General features: G+C 36.1%; 1 protein-coding gene across 1 annotated transcript in view; it reads left to right on the top strand.

Annotated features, from left to right (window-relative positions):
• Positions 1-24,958, top strand: part of TAF4B (TATA-box binding protein associated factor 4b) — a gene marked incomplete at its 5' end in the record, with an annotated part of 111,714 nt that overhangs the window by 40,381 nt on the left and 46,375 nt on the right. The window contains 3 exons of the mRNA XM_082852655.1: positions 11,733-11,902; positions 15,860-15,990; positions 20,903-21,028. Of these exons, the coding sequence (XP_082708781.1) occupies positions 11,733-11,902; positions 15,860-15,990; positions 20,903-21,028 (427 nt within the window). The remainder of the gene's footprint in view (positions 1-11,732; positions 11,903-15,859; positions 15,991-20,902; positions 21,029-24,958) is intronic.

The following is a 24,958-nucleotide window of genomic DNA, read 5'->3' as shown; positions in this document are numbered from 1 at the left end:
AACTTTCTTTTGTATCAGCTTTTGTATCAATAGAATTGAAGAAAGGTAGGACCTGACTCTGATTTGGGCTTTGGCTGAAGGAAATGTTGTGGCTGGTTTGATCTTCTGTCCAGAACCACTAAAACTTTCTTCATATCAGCAGTAAGGCTGTTTCACTTTCTTATCATTTGTGTGTTCACTGGAGTAACACTTTTAATTTCCTTCAAGAACTTTTCCTTTGCATTCACAACTTGACTAACTGGCACAAGAGGCCTAGCTTTCGGCCTATCTTGGCTTTCTGCAGGCCTTCCTCATTAATCTTCGTCATTTCTAGCTTTTGATTTAAAGTGAGAGATGAGTAACTCTTCCTTTCACTTGAACACTTAGGAGGCATTGGTGGGTTATTACCTGGCCTAATTTCAATATTGTCATGTCTCAGGGAATAGGGAGGCCTGAGGAGAGGGAGAGAGACTGTGGAATGGCTGGTTGGTAGAGCAGTCAGAACACACACAACATTTACCTATTAAGTCGGCAATCTTGTATGGGCATGGTTTGTGGTGACCCAAAACGATTACAATAGTAACATCAAAGATCACTGATCACAGATCACCATAACAAATAAAATAATAATGAAAAAGTTTGAAATATTGCAGGAACTGACAAAATGTGACGAAGAGTCACGAAATGAGCAAATGCTATTGGAAAACTGGCGCTGGTAGACTTGCTTGACCACCGGGTTGCCACAGACCTTCAATTTGTAAAAAACACATTATCTCGAAGCACAATAAAGTGAAGTGCAATAAAAGGAGGTGTGCCTGTATAGGCACGGTCTTTTCTGGGCTTATCTATTCTGTTAATCTTTTTTTAAAATATCTATTTTATCTTACTGTTTAATTTATTTCCAATAGCATACTGCTCAATTTACTATAACTTCAAAATAAATTTTACCTCTGTTAAGGCATGTCTCCTACCTATCCCTCTTTATTTTTTTATTTCCTCTCCTTCCTCTACTTTTACACCCTCCTTCCTCCACTTTCATACCTGCTTCCCCTGCTCTTCTTGATTTTTTTTGCCATTCTTGGGATTTTGCTGTTCATATAAATTTAGGCATCAGTTTAAATTCCACAAAAAACCTGTTAGAATTTGACCAACATGGCCTTGAGCCTATAGGTCCATTGTCCTTCAGCTGATTTCTTTATAATTTTGAACCTTCTATCTATGAACATGATTTATGTCTCCATTTATGCATGCTTTCTTTAACATCTTTCAGTAAAGTGATATAATTTTATCTATACAGGTTGTACACCATTTGTTTTGTTTATCTGTTAGGTTTATTCCTAGGCACCTTTTTGTTGCTATTATAGGTAAAATTTTTGGTAATTGCCTTTTCTGTTCCTAGTATATAGAAATGTAGGTTGCTTTTTATTTATTTATATTTATTTTTGGCCACGCCGCACAGCTTGTGGGATCTTAGTTCCCCAACCAGGGATTGAACCTGGGCCCACAGCAGTGAAAGCCCACGTCTTAACCACTGGACCACCAGGGAATTCCCTAGGTTGCTTTTTTAAAAAAAATTATATGCCAACCCCCTTGTTAAGTTCTTATTTCTGATAATTTTTAAATTAGGTTGTTTATGTAGACAGTGATGTCAGGAGTGAGATTAGAATTATAGGTTGGCTTTTCTTTTTTTGCTTCCAGCACTTTAATAATGTCATTTCATTCTTTTCTGGTATGTATGCATGTGTTCACTTTCAAAGATAAAGCCTACAAGGAAAGGCCACCCCAAGCAAAGGAAACATCAACACAATTGGAATGCCACTGACTTCAAACATTGGGTGATCAAATATTCAGTACTAAAAACTCTCATAGGGCTTCCCTGGTGGCGCAGTGGTTGAGAGCCCGCCTGCTGATGCAGGGGACGTGGGTTCATGCCGACCCGGGAAGATCCCACATGCCGTGGAGCGGCTGGGCCCATGAGCCATGGCCACTGAGCCTGCACATACGGAGCCTGTGCTCCGCAACAGGAGAGGCCACAGCAGTGAGAGGCCTGCGTACCGTTAAAAATAAAATGTGGAATCACAAAAAAATGAGCAAGTAACAATTATCTATTAAAAAATGAATACAAAGATTTGATAAAGAACCAAATAGGACATTTAGAAGTGAAAAATGTAATTGCTGAATTTAAAACCTCAGTGGATGGGTAAATCAGATTAAATCTGGTGACCCAAATTGAGTTTGCTTTACTCCAAAGAAGATTTGTGACTGTGTCCCATAGGAACCAGGGATGACTATTGACTTGGGACCATGTTAGTACCTGTTCTAGAGAACCTGACTTAAGAGTTTCTCCACTTTAACAGAGGCCTGAAAACTAGTGCTAGCCACAGGCATTTGCCCCTGAGGCAGTTCTACTTTTAGAAGGTGCTCAGTGTTTATTTTTACTGACACCTTTTTGACAACTTCTGTGCATCCAACACTGGAATGAAAATAAGCTGGTCTAAATTAGAAGAATGTCATGTAATTTCTCATGGGTAAATCTAGTCCAGTTAATGCCTGAAGCAAAAGTGTCACCATTAGTATTTTCTTTAGGTAGTTTCTAGCTTACTACTTTTGCTCATTTAGCTATTGAGTGCTTATTGCTTTCTAAACTTGTATATTGGAAAATAGTTTTTGGTTTTTTTTCCTGGCCGTGCTGTGTGGCCTGTGGGATCTTATTTCCCCAACCAGGGATTGAACCCGGGCCCTCAGAAGTGAAAACACAAAGTCCTAACCACTGGACCGCGAGGGAATTCCTGAGAGTAGATCTTCATTGTGTATGTTATAAATATTTTTCTCCCAATCTTTTGTTTAACTTGTAATTTTGTTTTTAGTGTCTTGTTATTTGAAGATTTTAAATCACAGTATTAACTTTATTAGTCTCTTCCTTTATAGCTTTTGACTTTTGCATTATTTTAAAAAATCTTTCCCTATCCTTAGCTCATAATGATGTGCTCCTATATTTTCTTCCAAGTTATCTATACACACCTCATATATGCAATAGACCTTTACAAAATCTTCAGTAATTCTTGATTCTATCTTTGTAAATAGCTTAAACAGAAATTACCTTTTCCCAGTTGGGTTGCTCATCTTAACAACAGTTACTGAAGATTTCATCATCCTTACTTTTCTGATTTGAAATGCTACTTTACCTTTTAGTAAATTCTCAGTTATACAAGGGTACATTTCTAGATTTTCATTTTAGTGCTGTTTTTGTTTTATTTCTGTGTTAATATTTTTGCATTTTCAGTTATCTTTCATTATATGTTTTTATATCTGTTTAGATAAATCCTCTCTCTTTATTCCTTTTTCAGTCATATCTGCTGTCTTGAGGCACTATCTAAAGTTACCCTATTCATTTATTTACCCTTCTTTATGCGCCCCACTCCTTTTTAAATCTCTGAGAGTTTACAATAACTTTACCATTGTATACCTAACATTTAGAACAATGCCTTGTTCATAATAAGCATTCAGAAATTTGTTGAAATAATGAATTTTGAAAAAGAGAATAGGATTATCTATAATCTTAGATATAATCTATTTTTAAGATATATTTTATTTTTGCACAAAGATACACTTTTCATTTTCGTATAATATGTTCTAGTTATTTGGGTTATATGTGGTTTTATGCATATCTTTTTATAGTAATGTCTTTCAGTTTTCTTTCTTGGATACTTAAGATCACTTTAGTTATTGTTAAAATGAAGCTTAAAATAGACCCTTAATATTGACTCTTGTTAATAAATAAGAGGAGGTAATAGTGTATGGCATTAGATCCTGTCTTAACTGGATGAGGTTTAATAACATAGAGTGATATCTGCCTGTATTTTCATAACTACCTGTTTAACTGAAAAGAACATTTTTGTGACTTTTTCCCAGTGTAAATCATATTTTCTGTTGTGCTTGTCAGTACATCTGGGATGAATAAGGGAAGCTATATAGTGTTTAAACACCAGAGGGTGCCAGAGATTTGTGTTTTATTCTTCGTACTTCAGAATCAGAAGTGATAAATATTACAGTACCTGTGCATGTTTGTAGAGTTAACTCTATTTAAACAGACTGGCTATTTGATGATAATAAGGAATTATTGTTGATTTTTTGAAGAGGTGATAATGCCTTATGGTTAAGGTCTTCGTTTAGAGTTCTTATATTTTAGAGAGAAATTATAAAATATTTATGGATGAATAATATATATATGTATATTAATATATACTTACATAACTTAGAAGGTATTTTACCAGCTAGGAATTAAGAGGTTTTTTTAAAATTTGCTTTAAAAGACACTTAGAAAATAATATAGGACAAGGTTACATGCCGTTTGCACAGATAATATTATTCCACCAACTTTAATGTCCCATTTTTTCATATTGCAGGAATCAGATTCTCTAGTGTAGATTAAACATGTGCTCTACCTTGCTTCATATGTAATTAATTGTTTCATTATGTATTTATTAAGAGTCTGTCCTTATATATACAAGTGTATCAGTGATATATACTTGTTATATAGAGTATGACATAATATAGATGATTAATCATTCAAGTAAGGACTTAAAGAGAGAGAAAACAGTCTCTGGTGACAAAATCTTGGAAAGTCAGGAGACGGAAGAAACATCCTTCTGAGCTGTGCCCAGATAAACTCTAAATCTAGGGTTAAAATTCAACAACAAAAAAATCTTCTTGAAGGAGTTGCTTTATGCTAAATCTTGTTAGAAATTAGGTTCTTAAACATTCCTCACAGCGAAATTACATGAATGAAGACTTAGAGATGAGATTGTGAAGTCTTTCATAGTTTTTAGGCAGATTTTTTCGTAGTAAAATGCGATTTAGGAAAAATTATCTTTGTGCTTACATGCTGAATGAACTGCAAAGGAATATACTCGTAAGTAGTTCCTACAATCACTGAAGTTTGAGAAATACTGCAATATCCTATGCTGTGTTTGAGTTAAAAAGAGGAAAGGGAATTTCCCATGAGGAAAGATACCTTTAAAAAAGTCATAGAAGGAAGAAAGCAGCGTTTGTAAGCTGGCTGTGGTAACGTAGCGAGGTTATGCCCAAGGGTGGTGAAAAAAGAATATTGAAGGTAACCTTATTTAACCAGGGATTAGTAACCTAAAGGAAGAACTTGATCTTCTTAAAATAAAAATTTTTTGTTTATACCTTTTAAGTGAATTATTTATTTATTTGACTAGATAATACATACATTTTGTATAGCATTCGAAAGGAACAAAAGGATATACAGTGGGAAAAAAATAAGGTTCTCTCTTGCATCATTTTCCCTCTGCTACCCAGGTTCTCAGCCTAGAGCCAACCACTGTTATCAATTTCTTGCATATCTCTCTAGATAGAATCTTTTCAACATAGATGGCAGTATACAATATATGATGTTTTATTGGGTTGGCCACAAAGTTTGTTCGGGTTTTTCCGTAAGATGTAATGGAAAAACCCAAATGAACTTTTTGGCCAACCCATTTTGATATTTACAACTTAGTAGTAATAAATCTTGCAGATTATTCTATATCAGTATATAATCATTGTGATTTGATGTTCTAAACAAAGTTACATAATGATAGATATTTAGGTAGGTTGTTTCCAGTGTTTTGTACTCAGAAAACAGAGTTGCAATGACTATCGTTTCACATAATTCCTAGAAAGAGCAGTTTATTCATTTTAAATTAGATAATGTCAACCCTCAGTGGAGTTGGCTTAACAAATTATACTCTGAGCAACAAAGCTTAAAGTATCATATTTCCACATGTTCTCGTGAACTTACCAATCTAACAGGGAAAAATTGTATCTTAAATTTTTCTTATATGAGTAGGGTAAAACATCTTATATTTGAGTCATTTAAAATTTTTCATTAACTGAAGATTTCTATGTTTTGTACATTTTTCCATTGGATTTTAGGTCTTTTCCTTAGTTATTGGTAGGAGCTCTTTATATATTAAAGGGACTCCTTTTTTCATGATATGATTGCTTCCTTCAATCCTCAGTCTCAGATGTGGCGATTGTTATTGTCTCCATTTTACTGATGATGCAGGCCTAGAGAGGTTAATTAATTTGCTTTATTTCATATAGACAGTAAGTGGCAGAGTCAGGATTTCACGGTAGGCAGTTTGACTCATCTTTTTTACCCACCATTCTTCTACTTCCCAATACATTGTCACAGATAAACAGCATGCTGTTCTGAGCACATACAAATTCCTCAAATATTTAAGTACCATTTATGACTACTCTGCTAGAAACGATAGGTGATGAGAGTGATTAATATGATCAATAAAATTAGTCTGGTTGAAGTATAAGGCAAATAGTTGACTATTGGAAGACAGAGTAAGACCTACCATAACAGAGACAAAATGTACCCTTGGAAGTTCAAAAGATGTAGCAATTGGACAGATGCTTTAAAAGTATAAAGATAAGTTAAACCAACATTTCCAAAGTAGGCATTTGAAGTAGGTCTGGAATATAGATAAGGCACTGACAGCTGAAAGATAATAAAGCAAGAGGAGCTAAAGACTAGAACAGGAAAGCCAGAATCAGTAGGAGCTATTTTATGGTGAGGAATGGGAGGTAAGAGTGCTAAGTTAAGGTCATTACTTGGAAGGCCTTGCATATCAGGTTGAGCTCATAGGATCATGAAATGTTTGTGTTTTGGTTTTTGGTTTTTTTGCGGTACGCGGGCCTCTCACTGTTGTGGCTTGTCCCATTGCGGAGCACAGGCTCTGGACGCGCAGGCTCAGCAGCCATGGGTCACGGGCCCAGCCGCTCCGTGGCATGTGGGATCTTCCCAGACCAGGGCATGAACCCGTGTCCCCTGCATCAGCAGGCGGACTCTCAACCACTGCGCCACCAGGGAAGCCCCATGAAATGTTTTTGAATAGGAAACTAATGTGATTTTCTCTACTGTAGAAAAATTAGTCTGGTGCTATTATAGATCTTAAGAGGGTAGAAGAGATTTAAGAAAGTAGGTACAAGCAATGGTTAACTTTATAAAAAGCTGAAGAATTAGATCAGTTTCAGAAACCAAAATGCAAGGTATTAATGATAATTGGGTAATGCTACTTTAATTTTTGCATATTAACCTATTACTCTCCACAGAATCTTGAGTTGGAAGCCTTTTTCTACTGAGGCACTATTAAATTTCCTTTTTGTATGTCTTTTAAAATGAAACAGGTTATCTTTCACAGCACCTTCATTAAAAGACATACTGCATTAGACCAGAAGACTTGAAGATGCGATTTGGAGGTTCTCACTTTCTTTTCCTTTAAAATTGAGCCAACCCAGAATCACAAATACGCCTCAGCATCAAAGCCTTTATTACTCTTGGCCTATCTTACAATATTTAGCCTTATCAATAATGCTGCTACAACATTGTGTTGTCTTTGCTTTCCTTTAGTCTGGCTCCTTTCTTAGAGGAAGTCTTAAGTGGTTCGGGTACTGTTTATTGTGGTACCTTTTCCTCTTCCCTCAGTAGGGGTCTTCCTCTATTCCTGCTGCCCTCTGTAACCATAGCAACTGGCAGCTGAAGTAGAGGGAGCTGTGTTCAGCTTGGGGCCAAATTGGGTGGGTGGGTAGGCAAGAACAAATCTTATTGGGTGTTTAGCTCCCTTCTTAGTTCAGAGAAAGGCTGCAAGAAGATTCTAAAAGACATGGGACAGTCTCCTCATTGAACATTGAGTTCTGTTCAGTTCTAGTACTGTGCATGGTACTGGTAGTAAGGAGGCTTGGTACTGGTCTCTCCAGTCTGTATGTGAGATTTCAGCAGGGGCTATGTGGGACCTCACCTATGGAAGCAGGGTGCAGTTTACAGGGCCTGTGTACCTGGCAAACAGCTGAGATTGTGAACAATCAGTGTTGTGTGCATGTGTGTAAAGGCCATGTGCTGTGTACCTTGTACAATTCTGATTTTTTTTTAAAGGAAAGATGAGGCCATATGTCTAAACTTCATAATATTTTTCTGTCTCCAGTTTTCTTTCTCTGTTTGTTTATATATTATTTTTTTAAATATCACTAACCATTTGATTGGGTAATCTGTGTATATACTACAACATTCAAAGGGTAGAAAGGAGTATGGTGTGGTGTAAATGAGATCTTCTTCCTATCCATGCTTCCCTGTTTCCCTCTCCAGAGGAGAATTTCTTGTGCATCCAGAGATATGTTATGCCCGTGTGTGTGTGTGTGTGTGTGTGTATTTTTTTCAAGGTGCAGTCTGTTCTATACCTTGTTATGTTTTGTTTAGTTTTTTTCCCACTTCACAATACACCTTGGCATTTGTTCTGTGCCTGGCCAAAGAGAGCTGCCTCATTCTTTTAAGTGGCTGAGAGTGACCTTAGAAAATACCTAATCTAAGTTATTCATTTTTTAAAGGAAGAAAAATTTGAGTCCTAAAGGTGTTAAGTAACTGGTTGGTATTCTCTTTTGGAGTGACCTGACTTTTCATCGATTTGTACTTGGCCTTTTTGTTTTAAATAGACTGTTTCTTAGAGTAGTTTTCGGTTCATAGCAAAAAATTGATTTGGACGTTGTAGAAAATGGCAGCACATGCACAGCCTCACCCATTATCCACATCCCCCACCAGAGTGGTCTGTTTGTTACAATTGATGAACCTGTATCGAGACATCATTATCACCCAAAGTTCATAGTTTACCTTACAGTTCACTCGGTGTGTGGTACATTCTGTGGGTTTTGACAAATGTGTAATGACATGTATTGACCATTATAGTATCATACAGATACTATATATTTCACGGTCCTAGAAGTCCTCTGTTTTCTGTATATTCATCCCTCTCTGCTAACCCCTGGCAACCGCTGGTCATTTTATTGTCTCCATAATTTGCATTTTCCAGAATGTCATATAGCTGGAATCATCAGTATGTAGCCTTTTCAGATTGGCTTACTTCACTTAATAATGTACATTTAAGGTTCCTCTAGTCTTTTCATGGTATGATACCATTTCTTTTTAGGACTCAATAATATTCCATTGTTTAGATTTACCACAGTTTATTTATCCAATCACCTGCTGAATGACATCTTGGTTGTTTCCAAGTTTTGACAATTAAGAGTATATGTGCTATAAATATCCATGTACAGGTTTTTGTGTGGACATAAATTTTCAGCTCCTTTGGGTTGGTACTAAGAAGTTTAACTGCTGGATCATATGGTAAGAGTATGTTCAGTTTTGTAATAAACTGCCAAACTGTCTTTCATAGTAGCTGTACCATTTTACATTCCTACCAGCAATGAATGAGAGTTCCTGTTGCTCCACACCCTCATCAGCATTTGGTGCTGTCGGTGTTCAGGATTTTGGCCATTCTGATAGGCGTGTAATGGTATCTCATTGTTTTAATCTGCATTTCCCTGATGACATAGGATGTGGAAAATCTTTTCATGTGCTTGTTTGCCATCTGCACATCTTTTTGGTGAGGTGTCTGTTAGGTCTTTGCCCCATTTTTTAATCTGTTTGTTTTCATATTGTTGAGTTTTAAGAGTTCTTTATATGTTTTGAATAACAGTCCTTTATCAGATATGTCTTTTACAAATATTTTCTCCCATTGTGTGGCTTGTCTTTTCATTTTCTTGATACTTGGGGTTTTTTTTAATATTTTTTACTCAGACCTTTTAAAATACTTTTTTTACTCAGACCTTGGTCCATCTTTAGGTTTATGGTTTCTACTATTCTTATGCTTTAGATTTTATTTATTTTTTTTGACATCTTTATTGGAGTATAATTGCTTTACAATGGTGTGTTAGTTTCTGCTGTATAACAAAGTGAATCAGCTATACATATACATATATCCCCATATCTCCTCCGTCTTGCATCTCCCTCCCACCCTCCCTATCCCACCCCTCTAGGTGGTCACAAAGCACTGAGCTGATCTCCCTGTGCTATGCGGCTGCTTCCCACTAGCTAGCTATTTTACATTTGGTAGTGTATATATGTCCCTGCCACTCTCTCACTTCATCCCAGCTTACCCTTCCCCCTCCCTATGTCCTCATGTCCATTCTCTACGTCTTACACTTTAGACTTTAAATGTTTAGATGTTTCTGGAATACTTCTTTGTTTTCATAGTTGGTAAATTGATTCTTAGAACCATTCTCATACCATCCCTCTGACAGAACCTCTGTGACATTTGATGAGGTGGAGTCCAACCATTTTCATATAGATTATTATTATTATTTTTAATATTTATGTATTTGACTGTGCCAGGTCTTAGTTGCAACATGTGGGATCTTCATTGCGGCATGCAGGATCTTTAGTTGCGGCATGTGGGCTCTTTAAGTTGTGGCATGTGGGCTCTAGTTCCCTGACCAGGGTTCAAACCTAGGCCCCCTGCATTGGGAGCATGGAGTCTTATCCACTGGACCACCAGGGAAGTCCCCATACAGTTTATTTATATTGCGTGTTTCATTTGGTTGATTTGAGATACTAATTAAAATTTTTTTCTTTTCTCCATTACACAGACACACCTTTTAATGTTAGGTCTTTAAATATAGTGTTCAGATTGTGAGACCTTTGTTCTTTCTCTCCACTTGCAACTGCTATGTCCAGCACTTAACTTTCTTTCATTTAGTTTGAATCTCTCATACCTGTGTGAGTAGGGGCTCTTTCCCTCTCACTCCTAACATGCTGCTTTTTAAAGCTGAACACCAGAGGCCTTCGTATCTTGAGCGCTTGACAGTTATACTTTATTTCCCTTTTTTGTGCATAAATGCATTACCACAAGGAGGTTCATAATTTAAATCTGTTGACATGAAACCACATGATATATCTTTCGGCCCATGCAATAAATAGAAACAATATGTTTTTTATAAAATCATGTTTGTGTAAATTATGTTATGCATTGGTACATGAGTTATGATCAGTAACATGCTTGTTATTACAGGGTGTTAAGAATGCCGTAAGGGAATTTTAGGTTTTTGTCTCTCACTTCTCTATCCTGAAACATATATACTCATCTTAGTACTGTAGCCATGTAGCAATTCTGTTAGATAAAAGCAACTATTTAATTTTGCTGGAACAATGCAAGGAGCTCAAACATATTTTGTGTTTTTATATGTATGTCTTTTGCATATGTGTGTATAAAATAATTTTATATTTTAAATATAAGCCCTTTGCAGCCACTTGCTTGAGGAGGTGGTTTAATGAATTCAATTGGTACAGGTGGAGCACACCAAAAGTCTGAAGCAGAAAAACAAAACTACTTTTAACCATATGGTTTCAGAATAGCTAGTCTAGAAAGCTTCTTCTCAAGGGCTTTTACATGGGTATGGACCTTTCGGGATTGGGGGATTTCTCCTCCTCAGTGGAACAGTGGACTGCACTGGGGATATCTGAGGGGTTTTAAAATCATCTTGGATGAAAACAAAGAAGTCTGTTTTTATTTCATTCTTTCATTACCCGCAATTTGTGGATAACTTAGTATAACTTCCAAATCCCTCTTAGACCATCTTATTTACTAAACTGAGAGTGGGAGAGATGGGCACTAGGAGACAAAAGTTGCTTCTGATTCATCTTTCTGATATTAAATGTACACTAGTGGTTAGAAACACCAGTGAATTTTAAAGGCTGACAGGGAAAGATAGCCATGCTTTACTTCTCTTGCTTGGATAAATTGAGTAAAATAATGTCTTTAGTTATAAGGAGAGATCTATAATTCTTTGCTGTCTTAAATCACTCATTCACATACCACAACCACTGAAAGCTTTCTTTTTTTTTCTATTAGAGATGAAGATGACATCAATGATGTGACTTCCATGGCAGGGGTCAACCTCAGTGAAGAAAATGCCTGCATCTTAGCAACAAACTCTGAATTGGTTGGCACACTTGTTCAGTCATGTAAAGATGAACCGTTTCTTTTCATTGGACCTCTACAAAAGAGAATTTTAGACATTGGTAAGTATGATTATTGACCTGATAGGACTGTCTCTTACAAGGAAAATGTTATCAAAAGAGATAGCCTGGGTTGGTTTTTCTGGGAATTCTGAGGCTTAAAAAAGGCTCTGGAAGTAATCAAGATTTCATGGGTGTTATAGAAAAAAGTATTTTATTTTAAAAGTTATTAATGTAACTTAAATCATGTAACCTATGGTTTCTGGTGTAGATAATAGACGTTAATATTTTATTCATCTTAATGGGAGAATAGATGTGTAAAAAATGAATATATGCTTATGATATACTATTTTTTTCTGTGCTGTTCTTCCTTGGTTGGGCTTTAGGCATGTAACTTATTACAAGTTTGTTTTTATGAAATAAACAGCCAATGAGAGTTAGTCCCTTTTTCCTCATCTCAACACTGAAATTCAAACCCATCCTTACCGTAAAAGAACTGAACTAGAATATCAGAGTTCTCTCTGGCCAGGAGTAGTTGCTGGGTGGCCTGAAGTATGTGAAAGGAAATGGAAGGGAACATACCAGTTTTATTCTGGAGCCAAACAGCTTTTTTGTTGTTGTTTAATACCAAACTTGCAGTGATAACTGAAAAAAGAGACAGATTGGAGAGAGATTGTTGCACGTGAGTTATCTCACTTCTTGTGTCCTGACACAGGGACTTATTGGAGTCTCCTCTAGCTCTCTTCCTTCACCCATGTCCAATTTGAGGGGCCAGTATCAGTGACCTTTTAGTATGCTTGACTAAGAACCTTTACATTCTGTGTTGAAGGCCTAACACAAAAATGTGAAGGTTTCAGATTTTTGATACATCCATGATATATTTAAGGAGTTCAAAATGCATTACTATTACTTCACAATTACTCAATAAAGAAATATGTGAGCTCCTACTGTACGTTATTCAAATTATCACTTTTTTCACCTCTAATTTAAGTTGGTTATATGTTATCCTTCTTTTATCTTAAAAAACTAGAATTTACAGTAGTTCAAAGGGATAGAAATTCAGAAGAGCTAATGGTAAAATGTTTGTTTGCTGTTTGCTTGTGTTTTGTTTGATTTCTCCCTCCTCCTCCTCCTTCCCTCCCTCCCTCTCTTTCTTTCTCTTTCGTTTTCTTCTTGCATTGTGTTTTGTATTGTATAGGAGACGGTTCCTTAATTTTGGAATAAGCCTAAGCAAATATCTTTCTGTGATGGCTTGGGAAATTTACTGGTGTTTTAACTCCTTTTAGCCATATAATTATTTAGAACTGGTGGAGTAGAAGTAGATTCATACTTAGTTTTAGCAATTCCCTACCCCCCTTCTAAATTTTATTTCTAGCTTGATTTAAACCTTGATTATATGATAGGAAAACTTTTAGTTTGACAGAGCATTTTCCATCATTTAGGACAGGAATTGACAATATTTTTTTCCTGCAAAGGACCAGATCGTAAATATTCGCCACTTTGTGGGCCATATAGTCTGTGTTGCAACTGCTTACCTCTGCTGTTAAGTTACAGAAGCAACTGTAGACAGCATATGAACAAATAGAAAAGACTGTATTGCCATCAAACTTTATCTATAAAGAGAGACCAGATTTAGTTTGCTAACCTCTGCTTTCAAGGAGAATTCTGGGGAGAACTCTTTGTATTTTCAGTTCTTGATGATAAAACACCAACTTGTCATTTAATATGATGGAAAATTGCAAAACTTCTTCCCTCTAAATTACTTAAGCTTTTAAAACAAAAACAAAAACCATAGAGTGAATGGAGTTATATATTTCTAGGAATTTACAATAAAATGTTTTTTATTTAATACAATAAAATTTTTTCATGTACAATAAAATGTTCCATGTTTACAGAACAGATCAGAACCAAGACCATTTCTAAATAACAGGAATTATAAAGTAACCCAAAGAATTGGGGGAGGAAGATTTTCTTACTTGAATATGTTAGGGGAGTAAACATGCCAATGTTCTTCCTTTTTTGCTAATTACCTAAATTAAATTGCACAGACATTCTGTAAAAATCACGTAGTAAGCTTGCAAACACCTACTAGATTGCCTTAAACAGTCAATGGTGACTTTACTAAAGGGAGTGTTTTATTTTAAAGTGAGACTTTAACTTGTAACTCTCTTATGTTTTATCATCAGTTTAGTGAAGATATTAGAATGTTTGATTGTTCACTAAGCCCTGGAATTGATTGCAACTCCCAGTACTTGTTTATTTTTAGTATTTTAAAAATATGGATATTTCTTTAGCGTAGGTTTCTGTTTTATAAATACATATGAAATTATTTTCAAAATTTCTCCCCAAACACTATATATTCTTTTTTTTTTTTTAATTTATTTATTTATGGCTGTGTTGGGTCTTTGTTTCTGTGTGAGGGCTTTCTGTAGTTGTGGCAAGCGGGGACCACTCTTCATCACGGTGCGCAGGCCTCTCACTGTCGCGGCCTCTCTTGCTGCAGAGCACAGGCTCCAGACACGCAGGCTCAGTTGTTGTGGCTCACGGGCCCAGTTGCTCCGCGGCATGTGGGATCCTCCCAGACCAGGGCTCAAACCCGTATCCCCTGCATTAGCAGGCAGATTCTGAACCACTGTGCCACTAGGGAAGCCCAACACTATATATTCTTAAATGTTCACTTTCTTTAGGCATTAACTGGCATGTCATCCTCTATATACTCTATGTTTAATTATAATTTTAATCACTGGATTGTTTTGAAATTGCATTATTCCTTCTATAGAAGGCCCCCACTATTTGTTTATGCTGATGTTTTAGTAAAGTAGATTTGACTTTTCAGTGTTTTTCCCCCCCTTGAATCATAACTTGGTGATTAATTCATTTTTGCTACAAAGTAATGAACTGCTTTGTTTTGAAGGTTTGTTATAGGAGAAGCTGAATCATTTTATATCGTTTTCCTGTGTGATTTACTATAGCCCACATTTTGAATTAAGTTGAACATTTGTTATAGAATAATGTCAAAGAATGTGTTTAAGAATTGTTAGCTTTTAATTAAAGCTTGTTTTTTGCAATACTCATTCACACTTTGAGTATATGAGTATGTTTCAGATAGAGTGCAAAATCAAACAATAATATATTTTAAATTTCTATAAATGCATATGTTAAAAACAAACACAATAGCACTATTTAAAAGCTCATTTAAATGATATTACCTAATTACCTGTATCTTTAGAGTTAGGTCTCTGATGATACAGGTAGTTTCACTGAGCTGGAGAATTACTATTTAAAAACTGATAAGGTTGATTTATAAATGAGCTTCTGCTTTGGGGTATGTGGTCCAAATTGTTTTCTTGAAACTTTCCTCCTAGTTAGCAGAAGGAAGAATAGAAGTTTGGTTTATTTATGGAAAGAGATATAGTGAAAGAGAAATTTTTCAAATTGATGGGTAAAATGATGAGGCTTTGAACCCATTTCAACTTGTAAATTAATTACCAGGTCAGCTTATGGAACATGAGTTAGTGCAAAATAAGCATGATTGGTAATGGACAAAAGGTGTATAGGTGTGTCATGCAGACAAGTTATTAACAGAGACTCACAATCTGAATTAACTGAAATAAATGTCATAAATTGTTAACAGTGTCAAACGGCAAAATGTAATTTTCTATTTTTTTAATGACTAAAATTAACAGAATATAGCACTGATTTCTGCAGATACCATTTTCCTCCCTGAACACTAGACTTGATTTGTGTTCTTATTAACTTTGTCCTATAAATGACCTTGCAAGGAGAATGAGTCTAGAGGCTAAGTGAAACAATGTCTATATTTTCTGAGGCTTCAGGCTAGGTTTTATTAATGTAATGTCTAAGATCTTTGAAGTTGTGACTTTACCAGGAAAATCATAATCTCCAAACCTTTATTCATAATGGGTATGACTTCCAGGGGGAACAGAATACCTGCTGTGCTAATTATTTCAATTATCAGCCACTACTAAAACACGTAATGGATTTTCTCTGCTTCCACAGGTAAAAAGCATGACATTACAGAACTTAACTCTGATGCTGTGAACTTGATCTCCCATGCAACACAGGAGCGATTACGAGGCCTTCTAGAAAAACTGACTACAATCGCTCAGCATCGAATGACAACTTACAAGGTAAAGGAAATCCTTAAAGAAGAACAAACTCTTCTGTCTCTTCTTTGTTGTGTTAAAGGTAGTTTTTTGATATGGATTCATATTCTAAGTATATTTTTTCAAGGAAATGGTCGAGACATATTTCATATTGGTAGAAAATAAAAGTCTCATTCCTAATTTGCCTTATTTAGATACGCTTACGTGACAAATAAAATAGGGTTTCAAATGGTATCCAAAGCTTCTATGTCACTGTATATTGAAATTTGCATCTGTTCTGCCTGAGGCTTCTCCTCCTAAAGCTCTTGACTGGGAGGGAGGATATGTTAGAAGGGATAATGTGTTGGATAGCTGTGTTCTCTTCAGTGATCTGTTCTCTGCTAGCACTCCTGTTCCTTTTAATAAGTTAAATGATTGCATTGAGTGCTAATATTGGTGCCACTCATTATTTATATTGACCACTTTTATAAAAAATTAAATGCAAGAATAGCCTATCTTATCCCTAGTAGTGTGAACCAAATCACTTGCCATCATCAAGATGAAAGCATTAGATTTATTTGCATTATGGTTTGGATGGAGAACAAATGTATTGGGTAATGAGGGTTGAAAAAGATAACCTTTTCCCCCTATATCAAGAAATGTTCATAGGTAGATTTTGTACAATGTGGTATATGGGTAACCTTATAAGGTTTTGAGTTTGCAAGAATGGTCATTGTCATGATCTCCTACACATAGGTTAAAAGCAATCTAGGGAAGATCAGCCACTCTACCACCGGTAAATTTCCTGGAGGAAATCATTCTGTTTTCTCTCCTTTCTGCTTCATTTAGAACTTTGGAAGAACTATTTATAGTTGCTGAGGTCCTCACTTGTATAAATCTTTGTGAGAATTTACTGGACTAACTTAAAAATATATGATCATCAGAAAAAGCTGTGAAAAAACCCCTACTATCAGTATTTATTTTTGTGTGCTTCTGGAATTTATCCATTTCTTCTAGGTTATTTAATTTGTTGGCATACAGTTGTTCATAGTATTCTCTAATAATCCTTTTTATTTCTGTAAGGTCAGTGGTAATGATTCTACTTTCATTTCTCATTTTGTTTCCTGAAGATGTAAGGTTGGTTACTGATTTAAGATCTACCCTTTTAATGTAGGCATTTATTTATTGCTATAAAATTCTCTCTGAGCACTGCTTTTGCTGCATTCTATACGTTTTGGTACATTGTGTTTTTGTTTTCATTCATCTCTTAGGTATTTTCTAATTTCCCTTGAGATCTCTTTATTTCATTGGTTATTTGAGAGTATGTTGTTTAATTTCCACATATTCGTGAAATTTCCAGTTTTCATTCTGTTGTTGATTTCTAGCTTCATTCCATTGTTGTCAGAGAATATTCTTAGCACAATTCAATCATTTTAAATTTATTGAGGCTTGTTTTGTGGCCTAACATATGGTCTGTCTTGGAGAATGTTCCATGTGCACTTGAGAAGAATGTGTATTCTGTTGTTGGGGAGGAGTGTTCATATATGTCTGTTAGATCTAGTTGGTTTATAGTGTTAGGTCCTCTATTTCCATATTGATATTCTGTATAGGTATTCAATCCAGTATTGAAAGTAGGGTATTGAAGACTTCAACTACTATTGTAAAACTATTTCTCTTTAGTTCTGTCAGTGTTTGCTTCATATATTTGGGGGCTCTGTTGTCTAGTGTGTATATCTTCTTGTTATATCTCCTTGGTGAATTGACTCTTTTGTCAGTATATAATGTCCTGTCTCTTTTAACAGTTTTTGACACAAAGTCTGTCTTGGCTGATATTAGTATAACCACCCCTGCTTTCTTTTGGTTATTATTTGCATGGAATATTTTTTTTCCATCCTTTGACTTGCAGCCTATTTGTGCTTTTATCTAAAGCCAATATCTTGTAGACAGCATACAGTTGGATTTTGCTTTTTATCCATTCTGTCAGTCTCTACCTTTTGATTGAGGAGTTTAATCCATTCACATTTAAAGTAATTACTGATTAAGGAAAAACTTAACTTCTGCTATTTCTGTTTTTGTGTGTGTCTTAAGACTTTTTTTGGCATTCCTTTACTACTGCCTTCTTTTTTGTTTGATTTTTTTCATTGTTGTATATTGTTTTGATTCCCTTTGCACGTGTGTGTGTGTGTGTGTGTGTGTGTGTGTGTGTGTGTGTGTGTATTTTTTAGATATTTTCTTAATGGTTACCTTGGGGATTACAATTAGCGTCCTGAATTTGCAGTAACCTAATTTAAATTGATAACAATTTACCTTCACTTTTGGGATGTGGGGGGATTAGTCTTCCTTTTTGTCTTTTTACTGTAACGTTTTAAAGAGCCTTATAATTTTTCATATCTGGATTCTCCCCTTTTCCTGCCTCAAACACCCTGTTGTTTCAGATATACATGAGTGCACTTTCATTTACAGTAGGCAGTTTCTATACAAAATGTAGCATGTGCATTTAGTATGGAATAGAATTTTTCCAAGTAATGTTTACTATCCAGAATGCCATCCAAAGCTCTATTATGTATAGCCTTCAGGTGGAGTAGTTCTTCTAGTGTATATCAATAACACATATTCCAAGGATTTAGTTGCCCCAGGCAAAATGGATAGTATCTACCCCACTTAGAAACTCAGTAACATAGCTTAAAGCTAACACCTTCTTAACCTTCTGTCTTGACACTGCCTATCCTGATTGATTTTCCCCTGTCCGCCTTTCCCCACACTTACTCCTTAATACAGCTAATGCCACTGTGTGAATTTGCACATATAGAAAAGCAGCTACACGATCATCCTTCTTTAAACAGAAATAATAATCATTTAATTATATTTGGATCTAGTGCAAAATTATATACTTATTTTGTAGACTTTGATTGTAATAATCTTTGTGTCACAGATTGAGCCCTGTCCTTACATTTCAGTTCATCCCTGATAGGATTTATTTTTATCTGTACAGTATGGGAAATTTTACTCCATGAATTTCACAAAAGTGAGCTACTTTTATTAAAAGCAAAATCCCACCATCTCTTTCCATTTGAAATCCCTCTACTTTTGATAATCTTTCACCTGGTTAGACATAATTCTCTAATTAATCATAGTCCATAAACTGAGATTTAAGTAAACAAGTAGAAAGTGACACATGTGATACAAAGCTTTTGATCTTGCTGCCAGGTTTTTTCCCACTGAAGATATGTTAGAGTCTTCTACGTGCCAGTGGCTGTGGAGAAACTTCATGTTTTCCAGTTGAAAGGGGCTGTAGTACTTTCTTTAGATGCGATTCACTTGATGATGTTATTGTTTGGTCTGAGTCCTTATATTTTCACTGCTAAACCACCTGACTCTGTGGTGCAAGAAGACTTCAGTTAGACCAGCTGGGTAGATAGGAAGCATCATGATAAGATTGGGGTACTGTTGTTTAAATAAAGTTGGAGACTCAGTAGAAGTAGGGAAGACACTCAGTTGTTTAGGACTGGAAGAGTAAAGGAAGGATGCATTAAGCAAGAGGCAGTTGTACTGAGTTGGAAGAGAGAGAAGGAATCTTAGCATGGAAATGAGATTGGGTTCAAATTTAGAAAGTCTGTGCGCCTTTTTAATTTAGCATTTGCTGTCCTTTTAAATTAAATCCTGTCAGTAAATTATCTCCAGGGTATATGAACACAAAAATGGTAAAAATGAAGTATTTAAGAAACCACTGGTTATTATGTTTATGCCTGTATGGTTGGCTTATAATGTATTCCATATTCTATCTTGTATTATTTAACTTTAAAAACATTTGAGAATTCTTTTTGTATTAAACACAAAGTAAAATAAGTAGCACTAATACATCCTTGTTCATTATTCTATGTAATACTCTTTGGATCTAGTTAAATACCAACAATAAAAATTTAATTTAAAAAGAATCTTGGGCATATGAAATCTCTCAGTCCCAGTTAATTGAATCAACCATAAGCATGGGATAAAACAAAGATGGGAATGGTGCTGTACCCAGATTTCCAAGCCACGCACTGACCGTTGGACTAAATGTTTAAAAACATTCAGTTTTCCTATTTTATAGTCTCCCTCCTATAGCTTGGATGTCTGAATTACTGAAATGAGTAGATGGCAGGAGGTCACCCCACCCCCAACAAGCATACATGTATTAAAGGAGGAGAGATAGGTGGTCATATCAGATAAAATTACAAAATATTTAGATTGTAAAGCACTGTTTTACACTGTAGAATATCAGAATAAATGAAACAGTATAAATTTTATCATTTTATGGAACATTGAAGATGAATATATTTCTCTGTTATGACTCTCATTTATACATTGTATACTTAATTTCTTTGACTATAGTTTCTGCCCAAGTCCATAACTTAAGGAAATTCTTACAACAGGGTTTAGGATTTTAATGTTTGCCATTTTGTCTTATGTCGTAGTTTGGTAGAAGTTGCCTTCACTTGGCATGGTTAGACCAATTCAACAATAGAAACAAGGGTGATAACTTTCATCTTAGGTATATTTTTCAGTGAGATGATTGTTTCTTATTTTTTGTCTTTCACAGCCCTACGATTTAATTAATCATTAAGGTCTGCTGAGATGGACGATAGTTTAAATAAAAAGATTTAGATTATAGGTAAAGGGTGCACTGTCTTGCTTTCTACTTCCAGTTATTAGGATCTGCTTGGCTTAATTCCTTTTTCCTCCCCTCTGGATGAAACTTACTAGGAAAGCTCTTTGAAATTTCAATGCTTAATCACCTCTCAAATTTTAAGGATGATTAAAGTTCTTATTTTTTTGTTGTTTGCTTAACAGAAATAAACATAATACCTCCTGTAAATTTAGTTCCCTATGTTTGTGTTACTGTCTTTAGCTGATTTATAACAAGACTTAATGTAGAATGTGTTGCCTAGGATCATCATAAAACTTTTTTTTTCCCCAGGCAAGTGAAAATTACATCCTGTCTAATGACACCAGATCACAGCTCAAATTTCTTGAAAAGCTAGATCAACTGGAGAAGCATAGAAAGGATGTAGAAGAAAGAGAAATGTTACTTAAAGCAGCCAAGGTAAGGTCCTATGTGATTTATGAGTGAACATGGCCTGGCAAGGAGGTCAGAATTGGCTTTATCATTTGTTGACTATCTTGGTTTTGTTAGGCCTTTAGATTTCTCTGAAGGATTTCTTAAAATGAAATTACTAATAAATTCTCTCACAGCCACAGGATGGTGTCGTACAGTGGCTTTCAGTTAATTTACTTTAATGAGACATAATCTTTTGTCTCCTCATTCTCAATTCCTGGGTGCCTAGCATCATACCACTTCCCCCTCCCCAAGTAAAAATGTTTTAAAATTTTTCAAGGTCTTTTCAGGGATATGATTTAATATGTGCCAAGTTGAAGTTGAGAGAGGAAAATTTGGAAAGTGGACATGAATGTTATAGGTAAAAATTAGGAATAATTAGGATTATATGAAACAAAATAGAAGATGAGCAGGAATGGGTTAGAGAGATACTAAAAGAGAGAACAGGTAAGGCTATTATTGATTTGCTTTCTTCCTCCTTTAAGCATTTTCCTGGACCATTAGTGCCAGATGGAGTGAGAACTAGTTCCATTATAGTTTGCGTTTTGTTGCTGCACATTTCTTTGTAGGCCTTGGGGAGCAGTCTTAAGCGTTGGATACTAGTGTTATTTTTTGTTTTAAACGCTTCAGTTTTGATTTCCAATGTTACTGGAATCCTCCCCTTTTAGAATATTTGTTCCTAGTCACATACTAATCACTTTTTTAAAAATTCATTTATTTTGAAATGATTTCATACTTACAGAAAAGTTGCCAGAACTATACATCTCCTTTTCAGTTGGGGTTCCCCATTTTTAACATTTTACTGCATTTCCTCCATCTCCATCATTTCTGTACACAGGTGCACACTCCCGTTATCATTATTTTCTTTCTTTTGTTCTTTCTTCTTTGAATTCAGAGGTTTCTCGTACATTCACAAAGTTGTGGAACTGTTGTCTCTAATTAGTCTTTCTCTGAACCTTTTGAAAGCAAGCTTCAGACATGATGTCTCATCACTTCTAAACATTCTGGCATGTATTTGTGAAAGCAAGGCCATTCTCCTGTATAAGCTTCCAAGTCAGGACGTGAATAACATGACACTACCATCTAATCCACAGACTCCATTCAGATTTAACCAGCTATCTCAAGCCTCTTTTTCCTTCATGGTCCATTTTCCCATTCAGGAATGTGTGTCTATTCAGTTGTCATCAGATTCCTTCAGTCAGATTTTCTCACTCTTTTTCTTTCATGTCTTTGACAAGTTTCAGGAGTACAAGAGTACAAGCCTTACCTTCTGTAGGGTGACTCTCAACCTGGGTTCATCTTATGCTTCCTTACAACTTGACTTGGGTCATGCATTCTTGGTGGGAATGCATAGAAATGATGCTTCATTCTTCTCAGCTGATTCTATCAAAAGGCAACCTTGATCAGTTCTCTCCATTTTAAAGTTTCCCTTTCCCCCTTTGTAATCAATTAGTTTTCTGTAGGAAGGTATTATAGCATTATACTAATATCCCATACCTCATCAAACTCCACAGAGCACCTTTAGCATCCATAGATGATACCTGTGAATCAGATACCTCTGATGGCTGCCAAATGGCGATTCTTTATTCTCATCATCTCGTCTATGTTTATTAGTACTCTACTTTGTGGAAGAGCTTTCCTCTCTCTCATTCATTCATTCATACATTCATGCATTCATTTATATCAACATGTGCTCGTGGATTTCTGTTGGATGCAACAGGTTGTAACCCATTACTATCATTATTTATTTTGTTGCTCAAATTGCTCCTGAGTGGGAGACCCTTCCAGCTGGCACTTCTGTCCTTTAATCATGTTTCCATCATTCACTGAGCATGTCCTTACTTTCAGGCACAGGATACTCCAGGCCCAGCTTTTACTCATCCTTTCCCAGCCCTGGAATCAGTCAGTTCATCAAGGAACCATATACTTTTTAGTTGAGGGTGATATCCAGAAATCAAGATTAGAGCCTACAGTGTGCTCATTGCTAAGAGAGTATCATTACATGTAGAGCCTGTCAAATGGACAGATCTAGGAAACATGTATGGTATGTGATATGTACACATATCTATATAAACACACAAACATAGATCTATAACTATTTTACTGTGTGTGTACATTATAAAACTATAAATTTATATGAATATCTCCATGATATCTTAGGGTTCTTCCTAGCTTTAACCTTTCCATGTTTATAAGTACTTACTCTGAAGTCAGTAACCTGACTCTCATTATCCTCGATATATTTACTTATGTTCTCTATTTATTTGAACAATGTAACTAATCTCCCAAGCAACCATGCTGACTGACTCTTCTGTCTGCTGCCACTGTTACCCCTGCCCTCATTTCATTGCCCATGTAATTGGCCGCCGTGCCCACTGGCCCATGCCTTGGTGGGTCTTCCCCAGCCCTTCATCACCCTGCATTCTTGACCTCCACAACCTTGTGCACCACAACCTTGTCACTGTGCAGCTTCTCACTGTCCCACGGTCTCAGTCCCCATTCTGACCCCTCTTGCACTGGGAAAGGCTGCTGGGACAGGAAGATGCTCCTTCTCGAGCCCTTGAGTATTATAAGCAAGCACACAGCCAATGTAACGAGGTGGTTTATTGGTATTTTATTCCCAATTACTCTGCTGTAAACAAGGTTATAAACCTTTAAATACTTGTTTAGTTATTATCCGGTGTAGTATATTATAGTTGCTCTTACTTTCTCGTAGTTTTACCTTCTACTCTTACAGATTTTCTAACTCAGTAAATGACATCATTATTCACCCAGATGTTCAAGCCAAAAAAACCTAGGAGTCATCTTTAACTCCTTTTCCTCTTTTCTCTCCCTACATCCAGTTCACTTTCCTATTCAGTTCCCAAAATGTATCCACCTTCTCTTCATCACTGTTGTCATCACTCAGATGATCTGAGTCATGTTTCCCTTGGACCTTTATAATGTCTTCTAACTAATGTCCTTTTCCTTCTACAATCCATTTTTCATACTGTTGTCAGGATAGTGTTTTCGTAACAAATCATATGTGTCTCTGTTGCTTAAAATCCTTCAGTGACTTCCTCTTGCCTTAAAATAAAATCCAAACTTACTACCAAATTTTTAAACGCACCCACCTCTCTCTCTGAACTTTCCTCATGTCCCTCCCTTCTTCACTCATTCTGCTCCAGTCACAGTGACCTTTCTTTGTTCTCCAAGTTTGTATCCTAGGCTACTAATGAAGCATCTAAAACTGAACACTGAGTTCCCTTTCCCCAAATCTGCGCTGGTCTTTACCTTCTCGGGAAGTTGGAATTTTCTATCCTTCCAGTTACTTAGGCCACAATCCTAGGCATCATTCTTGATTCCTCTCTTTACTTCACACCCTATATCCAATCCATCAATAAATCTGGTTGGCTCTACCCCCAACATGTATTTCAATCTAGTTATTTATCATCGCATTCTATGATGCTGGTTCAAGTTGCCCTCATCTTTTTCTCAGTCTTGTATTTACAGCAGTTGTTTTAGAACAGCTTCCTAATTGCTCTGTGTGCCTGTGCCTCCAGTCTTGGATCCATACAGTGCATCGTCTGTACGGCAGCCAGAGTGACCTTTCGAAAGTGTCCTGCCAGTGGCATCTCACACCTGTGCTCCAAACCCTCCAGTGGCTTTTTCTTACAACTAGAATCAAAGCCCAACTCCTCATCATGACCTACAAGGCAGCACATTGTCTCCAGCCTTATCTCTCAACTTTTCTTTATGCTCCAACCACACCAGCCTTCTTTCTTTCCTCAAGTATGCCAACCATATTCCCATTTTTTGGCTTCTGCAGTGACTGCACCTTCTGCTTAAGAGTGTTCTTCCCCCAGATCTTTATATGGCTGCCTCCTTCCTCTCATTCAGATCTCTACTCAGTTGTCACTCCTCAGAGATGTCTTCCAT

Source organism: Leucopleurus acutus (genome assembly GCF_964270905.1).
Source record: "Leucopleurus acutus genome assembly, chromosome: 13".
Classification (NCBI taxonomy): Eukaryota; Metazoa; Chordata; class Mammalia; order Artiodactyla; family Delphinidae; genus Leucopleurus; species Leucopleurus acutus.
Note: the sequence above shows the minus strand (reverse complement) of the source record. Positions and strands in the feature narration are given on the sequence as shown.